The sequence below is a fragment of the Leiobunum rupestre genome, chromosome 1 (assembly GCF_980474605.1).
Source record: "Leiobunum rupestre chromosome 1, qqLeiRupe1.1.hap1, whole genome shotgun sequence".
Lineage (NCBI taxonomy): Eukaryota > Metazoa > Arthropoda > Arachnida > Opiliones > Sclerosomatidae > Leiobunum > Leiobunum rupestre.
The window spans coordinates 670,001-679,501 of NC_143384.1; the positions used below are offsets into that span (position 1 = coordinate 670,001).

At 38.1% G+C, this 9,501-nt stretch overlaps 1 protein-coding gene across 1 annotated transcript; it reads right to left on the reverse strand.

The window, feature by feature from the left end:
* Nucleotides 1-6,848: 6,848 nt before the first annotated feature.
* LOC149960384 (uncharacterized) lies at nt 6,849-8,129 on the reverse strand. Its single transcript, XM_090164522.1, has one exon. The coding sequence runs from the start codon at nt 8,127-8,129 to the stop codon at nt 6,849-6,851; it is 1,281 nt and encodes a 426-aa protein (XP_090020648.1).
* Nucleotides 8,130-9,501: the final 1,372 nt, after the last annotated feature.

Below are 9,501 nucleotides of genomic sequence, written 5' to 3' on the forward strand. Positions count from 1 at the left end.
GTATGTAAACGGTGATTTTACTTCTACAATAGCGTCTTCCCCAACGATACCATCTGGTGATGCCCCTAAAACACCATACTCCAAATCTATAAAAATTCCACAATCTTGTACGTTCAAGTGATGGTCTTTTATTAGAATTTCTTTTGCTTTTTTCTCTCCTTCGTGACCATATGAAAACACATAATCCAAGTTTTGGGAAGGAGGTTTCGGATATAACAGACTCTCGACCGTTTTGCCGGTTTTGGTCGAGTTTTTCATTTTGCAGACACGGCCGAAATTAGACGCGGTGAGCCGATGTCTTCTTTCGTCCGACCATTCTGATGAGTCACTTTGGCGCCTTGATATCAATTCTATGGCTTTCTGTTTCGCCGGTGTCACCCGCAGCTCTTCTAGTTTCAGTTTCGCTAACTCAGATATTGTCTCAGCCGACATATCTGGTTTCATTGCATTCTCACCATAATGCGCCTTTCCGTTATCAATGGGGTTGGTTTTCGTATTACTGCTAACAAATAGTTTTTTTCTTTCAAAAAGAGTTCGTTTAGAGCGTTGAGCTATTTGTTTTTTCTGTAAAATTCTAATAGCTCTTCTTTTTAAAATAACGTTTGGGCTCCTACCCGTTATTTTTCTCAAAAATTGAATTTGATACTGCCCCGGCCCTCTGTTTTTATTCATAGCAGCCGACGCGATACGACTGGGAATTGCGCCTCTCTTTCCCATATCTTTCCGTATACAACCTATATGTTTTCCTATTAATGACATCGTACTTTCGGCCTGATTACTCGTATCATTTGTTATTAATTTATCAGCTTTGTCGGCTATTTTAATGGCTGCGGCTGTAATATTTCGTCTGATCGGGGAAGGAACGTTTTCCCATTTACCGGTATTTTCTCCTTGTTTGTCGCAAAAACTCGAATCGCACTTCCTGTGATCACCAAAATAGTGCTTAGGCGCATTAACAATGTCTTTTTTCAAGGCAGTTACTGAATGGTCTGTTGAGGAATGTTTGGCGATCGCGATTCTAGTTCCCTTCGATATGCTTTTTATTAAAGCGTTATTTAAAATATTGCCGCATTTCTCCTTGTCTTTCTTTAAATTGTATAGGGCCTTAGTGTAATTTTTTATGACATGATTTGCGCATTCTCTTTTTGAAATTTTGTGCCCGTACACGTCTACTTTGCTTTGTAGCTCGTGCATGACGGACGAATCCCCATCCCCAATAAATACGCGATATTGCAATTTGTGCATCTCCATGCTCGCGTTAAAGCCCTTTTGAAGAATGTTAGCTTCCATGGCGCTAGAAGATCCATCCCAGTTTTTAAAACAGTTGTGCTTTGGTGGCTCATTGCCTCGTTTGACGTGGAATTCGCACAAAGCGCAAAATTTGTTTCTATAATCAATATATAAAATTTTGCCGGTTCTAGCGCCAATAATTACAGCGAAGCCCGAATTTGAATTATAATTATAACCGTAACTTCTTTTTATCCACCCCCCATCGACAATTACCGCTATGAAGCAAATATTGTCGTAAGGGGCTTCACAGTAGTTACCGGCTTCGGCCGCTAACCGGTACTCTTCCTCACCAGCTAACATTAACTCCTCGGCTAAAACCTTTTTCCACATTCCTCCAATCCTATTTTCAATTTGCGAATAACTCGATTCAGCCATAACGGGTACTCCAAGTACCGAAAATACTTCGTCGACGTTGGCAAATCCCGATCCCACACCCATAAAACCCATCACTACTTCGTCATTAATTGACAGCTCATTTTCGCCCTTTTCTTTTCTTTTTGTGACATTTTCGGCAATTTTATCCGAGCTAACTGTGAATATTTTTCGGCATTGATCACACTCGAAATATAAACGGGAATAAAGGCCAATGCGCTTTTCTTTTAGGTACTTAAAGTACCCGTTAGACTGATCAAAACATTTACCTTGGCGACCATTACATAAAAAGTAGTGTCTGTCCATTTCCCTAATTTGCTGGATAAAATAAACTGGGTCAACGATTCTACGGCCAACAAGCGTTTCGCTATTTAGCCCAGAATCCTCAAACGAGGGGTAAATTGACCTTAAAAAACCTGGTGATTCGGAAGCTCTAGTTGCAATATCCTTCAAGAGTTGCGGGGTCGATTGCATACTTTCCTCTTGACTACACGTTGATTGCGACAGCTGGTCCTCTTCTTGGTTCAACGTTGATTGCGACAGCTTGTCCTATTCTTGGTTCAACGTTGATTGTGACAGGTTTTCCTCTTCTTGGTTCAACGTTGATTGTGACAGGTTTTCCTCTTCTTGGTTCAACGTTGACTGGATGACCTCCTCTTGATTCAACGTTGACTGGATGACCTCCTCTTGATTCAACGTTGACTGGATGACCTCCTCTTGATTCAACTTTGGCTGGTGATCCTCTTGATTCCACTTTAAATCCTCGCTAATTTTATGGTGCCTAAAACATTCATTTGATTAATACTGAATATAGTGGTGGGCCACAAAAAAAATCCATTTATGAATTAACTCCGTTAAATGTTTGGTTTAAAAAAAATTTGTGATAAAATGAATTCTCTTTTAAACCCAGTCAATACATTTTTTGATATCATAAGTAACATAAAACATATAAGTACGACACTAACCGACATCGGTTAAACTCTATTGAAAATTCAAGTTCTGGTAATTTTTTTTTCATAATGGTACAATCCCATATATAAATGGTGTTAGGGTTTAAATAAATAATAATTGCATATACAGGGTTGTACAGACTATTTTAAGACGAAAATGTTCTATGGCATACATTATTTCTTAACTTAGAAACGGCCTAAATAAATAAAACACCTTAGAACATTTTCGTCTTAAATTAATCTGTAGATCCCGTAGACCAGAGGTTCCCAAAAGGTGTTCCGTGGAAGGGTCACAGGGGTTCCTATAATTTGTCAAGATTCTTTTTAGATAAGTAAAAAAAATGAGTTGGGGTTCCGGCAGAATTAGCTGGATAATTTAGGGTTCCATAGCAAAACAAAATTGGGAACCGCTGCCGTAGACGGTCGGTCCTACCACCATTTTGGAAACACCCTGTATGTTATATAACTAACATGAAATTATTAATGCGCAAAGACACTTACTTTGAGAGATTTGTTTCCCATTTGTCGCGAAAGGCTTTCTTCTTGGTGCGATTTGACATTGTTTTTTTCTTTCGTTGTCTTTCCATGACGACTCTTTTACGTGAGCTCTACTCTGTACTATTACGAGAACGCGAGAAAATGGTACGTGTGATACGTTATCGGTTTTATGCGTCGAAGTAAACCGAAATATGAGGGACCTCAAGCTAAAATTGGGAAATCCCCTTTTTCTTGGAAATATTTGGGGGCTTATAGAGTATTAGTGCTTTTGTTCAGGTCCTTAGTCTACTGTTAGGCGACTACTCGTCTTGCCTTACGGCCTTTACGGGGAGGAATAGAAAGTTTTGGAAGGGGTCCGAACAGATATGAGTGTGCATAAAGTAGTAGCCCATTATTTTTAAGCCGTCATTGGCGACGCCATTTAGATGTGAAAACCTCTGTGCCAACAAGAGTCGTGTCTTGTAGGCGCCAACTCTCTGCTGCAAGGTATCAGGGTTTTAGGGGTATTACAGAAATGAAACATCTCGGTCAAGCTTAGGATTATACCCCATGAAGCACTGGTTGCTAAAAAGCCCCCCCCGCCCTCGTTTTGTTTCCCGAAATAAAGTGGCTGTAAAGTTTATCTCGCTCTGAATGGTTTTTTCATTTATTCAAGCCATTTTTTTCAAATTATTAAATTGACAATTACTTTTTGCAGTATAAAGGGAAATGCAAATTTATTCGAAATCGAAAAAGTAAACACTTAATACCTAATTCATTAAATTTAATTTTAGCTTAAGTTACCGATTTACCGATTTAATCAAATTATTACTGAAATATCTGGAAATATAAAGTAATTTCATGTTTTAAACTGCCAGGTTAGTTTGGTGGTTATAAATACGAGTGAAAATCGTGTTAGTCCTCAATAGGCGCGTGAGCATAATTGAGGGGGGGGGGGCGTAAATTCACATTTTTAGCTGGCCTCTCTGCATTAGGACGGAACGTCCGTTTCCTTACATTCACCTGTATAATTTCAATGGCGGTCTCGTGGTTCAAAATGTCAAGATGATCCGTCCGAAGGTCTCACGAAACCTCTTTTCTCACGGGCTTCAGTGGCGTAAGCAAGAGGAGGGTTCAGTTTTCAATACTTGTTTTTATACCTATATTTTTTCGAATATTTATATCAAGAATGTATTTATTTATACCTAGGGAGAATGTCTAGTATTTCGAGATGTTCTTTAGCGTTTCTCTCCGTTTACCCGTTGTCTTCCCCCCCCCCAGCCCCCCGGTACTTTTTTCCGCTTAAAATAAATATAATCATCCGGGTATTTCATTGGCTCCCGACGCAATGAAATTAAACGTAGGTGAAATTTTGTCTTGCCCTTCCCCCCCCCCCCGTGAAACGGGAAAAAAGGCGTTGATTGTCGCCACATAATCATTGTTTCATCATTGATCTTAATTATTATTGTTGTTCATACTATATAAATACACTAGCTGGCAAGCCCCAGCTAGTTGAATTGATCGTATACTGTATAATTCGTAAAATCATTTACTGATATATTAAAGAGTAAAGATTTTGTATATCTACGACGATAACTATCCTACGGATGGCAAGACTGACTGTTGCACCCCCGGCCCCATAATAAACGTGATTAGATACTGCACCTTAAAATAATGAGTGAGATATGGATTAAATAGTTTCCTGACAACGGTTTGTGGGGTCAAATTGGCAGGATTGAATAAATAAGCGTTTTCTTTTATTTAGATTTCATCATTGATATATTAAAGATTTTGTATATCCACATATTTTATCATCTATGATACGACGATAATTATCGTAAGGCTGACGGCTCTGATCGCGGCAAAGTTACTTCACAGTATCGCGCAGTGCTGACAACGATCTGTGGGATCGAAATGGCACAATTTAATAAATGAATTTTATTCTGGCTTAGAAATAGGGAGATAACACTCCCGGTGGGCAGTCCTAGCATTAGCCATGGCGGCCATCTTGGTTGGAATTTTTTTTTTAATAGGGAAAAGCATGGATGACGTCACAACACGTCGCACTGTTAGCTCCCTATAATCACTGGTATGTTAAAAACTAACTGTGTACCACTCTGAGAAACACTGTCAAAATATTTTCTCCATAATAGGGAGCTAACAGTGTGACGTAGGCCAACGTCACCTATGCTAAAACCTATAGATAAAAAATTTCCACCCAACATGGCGAGCGCGGGGCCAAATCGGTACCAAATTTCGGAAAGGGCATTTATTTACGATACCTAAGACGATTTATTTCTTCAAAAAATATAAGAGCACAATGTCATTCTAGAGTGACCAAAACGTCCCTTGAACTTTCAGCGGGAGGGTAACAGTTAGAGACATCATCTTGAACGGGGAAATTATATCTCGAAAAAAAAAACACGGGGCCTTCTACAAAAGTAAAATTAAACCTGAGGGTCAACGGTATACAGACCGTACTGATAGTGCAGAGCAAAAAGACGTATTGCGAAAGGCTAGAGAATCAACGCGTTGAGAGGGGGGTTTCAATTCACGCAGGCCACGCAAAGGGGGGGGGGATAATCTGGAAAGGAAATTTTTCTCCTGTTTTCGAGTGTAGCCGCCCCCCCCCCCGTTTTTGAAAAGGATATTTCTCGCAAAAACCGAATTTGAACTGACACGTTTACGATTTTTTTTAATTAAATAACTAAAAGCAAAAAGGGTCATTTAAAATTTGAGACGGCTAAGTTGGAGAACGGGTATCGTAATTTGATATACCAAAATCAAATCTACTATATCAAGTCTCCAATGTCCAACGCGACGAATCGAAAATGACGAAAAAAGTTGGTCCAATGAAGACTACGAACGAAGGAAAATCTCTCCCTTATTATATAGTTACATTCTTGTTTGTATATATTAACAGTCACCAAAAATTCCGGACCAAATAATTGAATATAGCGGTGACAATTTAATTCATATCCAAATTTGGAAGTTATTTGTTGCATATACCGGTCCCAAAATAGAGAAAAATATAGTTGAACCAAAAACGTCATATACCTGTATAAAACCTCTTACTACCCACAAAATGTAATGAAAGCGGTGCCAACACTTTTTCGAAGAATTACTGTCGTCTATTGACGGTGAAAATTGACCGGAGTGGAGATCTCCCATGGAGCCAATCCCCCCCCCCCCCTACCACGCTATCCTCCGCCACGGGCCAAACAATAAAGTTCGTCCGATTCAGTCTGGCAACGGGTCACCTAGAAGCGATATTCTAGGTAACGTTCGATACGTCGTACAATCTTCCCTTTCCACGCCTTACCAGGTGAGCTGCAACAAGACCTCACCCCCATAGAATTTATTTAGGGGGAAAACGGTTCCCACAACCATTCTATTTCGCTATATAAAATGCTACTAAACGTTTAAAAATATTGCAATAATAAAACGAAATAATTCTTTTATTATTAAGTTAATATATTTTATAAATACGAATCTCACGAAGAATTCATGAATTTTGTAATTTTTTTCTACATTTTGCTAGCTTCAATATAATTATTTTGTAGATGGCGCTGTAAGATTGGAAGTACCTGCGAAAAGTGCAACGGTCAGCGCCATCTGCTGATTTATTTTGTTACTAATAGTTCAAAATGCTTCCCCTTATCGCGGCGAAAGACAGAGTAAATACAGAAATATTGTCTACACAAAACAAGTACCTGCTACATCTCGGGAAATTTCAAAAGATAGACATATACGGTATAATTAGGTGGTGTAGTGGGCCTTCTTCAAGATTAATAATTTCATTTTAAGTTTAATGATTTCAATTAATTCCCTTATATTACGTTTTTGCCTATTATTGTGGTGTTTAATTAATTTAGCGTCGTGTATTAGGATTGTGTGTCTAGGATTGTGTTGGGTATGTTCAGCTAGAGCGGATTGAAGTATTCTATTATGTCGGAGGTCCGCTTCATGTTCTTTTATCCTAACTGACATATTCCGTCGGGTTTGGCCTATGTAGGCCATGCCGCAATCGCACCTAATTTCGTATATGCCTGGTTTTTTCTGAAAAGGAATTTTGTCTTTGCGGGGTTTCATGATTTGGCTGATTTTTTGATACGGTTTAAAAATAGGGGTGAAGCCGTTGTTGCTAAAGGTATTTCCAATTTTTTGGATGAGCTTATTATATGGTAAGACAATTAGTTTTTTCTCCCTAGTAAATTCTGTAACTAGCTTGGTATCGTTTAGCGTTTCCAACTTGTTTTTAGTTTTCCTTATGAGTCTGTTAATAAACATAAGGTCAAAACCCCTATCTACCGCTACTTTTCGAATAAAATTAAGCTCATCGTTGAGGTATACATCATTACTACATATTTGAAAGCCGCGTTCTACATACGTGTAGAATGCTGTTTCCTTTTGCGAATGTGAGTGAGCCGATTGGTTATGAGGCGGGGCCACTATGGAAAAGGGTTTCCTGTATACGGTTGTCTCTATAGTTCTTAGTTCGTAACTGATCATGATGTCCAAAAAGGGGATTTTGGATTGCTGCTCAATTTCGCACGTGAATTTTATCTTCGGGTTCAACCCATTAATATAGGCTAATAAAATTTCCAAGTTTTCCTTACCATGTTCCCATTTGGCTAAGATGTCGTCAACGTAACGTTTCCACAGGCGGATCTCGAAGGGGCTATTGTTTAGAATTTTGCATTCTAAATCGTTCATGAAAAGTTCGCACAGAAACGGCGATAAACTAGAGCCCATTGCGAGTCCGTCCGTCTGGGCGTAGAAAGAACCATTCACTACGAAAAAGGAATCAATCGACGCGATTTTTGTAAGAGAGATTATATCTATAATTTCGATTTCGCTGGTCTTTTCCTCGCGTAACCTGGATTCAAAAACCGTTATCCCTTCCTTGACTGGTACGGACGTGAACAGGGATTCCACATCAAAAGATACGAACATGTCATTTTCTTCCATTTTCAAGTCCCTTATACTATCCAGGAGGTCTTTGGAGTTTTTAATCATGTATTTGTGCTGTGACGTCATGTACCCAAAACGATTCACAATGTATTTCCCTATGAGTTCCACTGACGTGTTGAGGTTGGGGACAATTGGTCAGAACTTCAGGGTTTCTTTATGTAATTTAGGTGAAAGGTAAAATCATGAAACCCCGCAAAGACAAAATTCCTTTTCAGGAAAAACCAGGCATATACGAAATTAGGTGCGATTGCGGCATGGCCTACATAGGCCAAACCCGACGGAATATGTCAGTTAGGATAAAATAACATGAAGCGGACCTCCGAATACTTAAATCCGCTCTAGCTGAACATACCCAAAACAATCCTAGACACACAATCCTAATACACGACGCTAAATTAATTAAACACCACAATAATAGGCAAAAACTTAATATAAGGGAATCAATTGAAATCATTAAACTTAAAATGAAATTATTAATCGGGAGGAAGGCCCACTACACCACCTAATTGAAATTTCCCGAGATGTAGCAAGTACTTGTTTTGTGTATACAATATTTCTGTATTTACTCTGTCTGCCGCCGCGATAACGATGTTTTTTTGGATTTACACTATACGCCTGACGACGGAACGTGTGAGCCGATCCGAAACAGTTGTCGCGTTGTTTTTAATAAACGTTTTTATTGTGTAACAGTGGTTTTATTATTTTAAACTTAGCACTATGCACAAGTTAGCTCGTCTAATATATTAGCACGACAAGTAATTCTATTTTAATTTTACAATTTCAAAGTTTTACATGACAATTTTAGTTACTTATCAACTATTTAAAAATTGTAAGTCTAACTGAACAATAACTGAGATCAGATGCCTTATAAATTTTACAATTAATGAGTGTTTAGGGTAAAATCATTTTCTTAAGTTTTCACTAAATTATGTCAATATTTTTGACATCTTTTTATGTATTTTCCTACAATTATCTTCAGATTCCTTAGATTTTGGCTTTGCTATAATACTGTTCAGGAATTTCATTCTCACTATAATTCTGATTTTAACGAAACTTTTGATAACTTCCAAAGGACAAAAGTTATTGGTTTTAAATATTTTCTCTAAAAATGGCTTCACACTTTTTAATATCATTGAAAAAACTTTGGAAGGAACTACTAGTCCACCATACCATAACATTTTTGCCCAAGAAGGGAGACCATATGTACGATCCACTTGCTTAGTATCATTTAAGTTTAATAAGGGATAAGTTTTAAAATGTTTTTTGCAACCCATCCAGCCAAATATTCCAACCCATTATCTTCTAATTGAGATAATTCGTTTTCAACCCTTTCATTTTCACCATTGATACTATTTATTTATTTCTATTTGGAACTTGTTCATTCAAACATGGGGGTTTAAAAATAACAGTACTTTAATTATTATTCTTACTGGGAAAG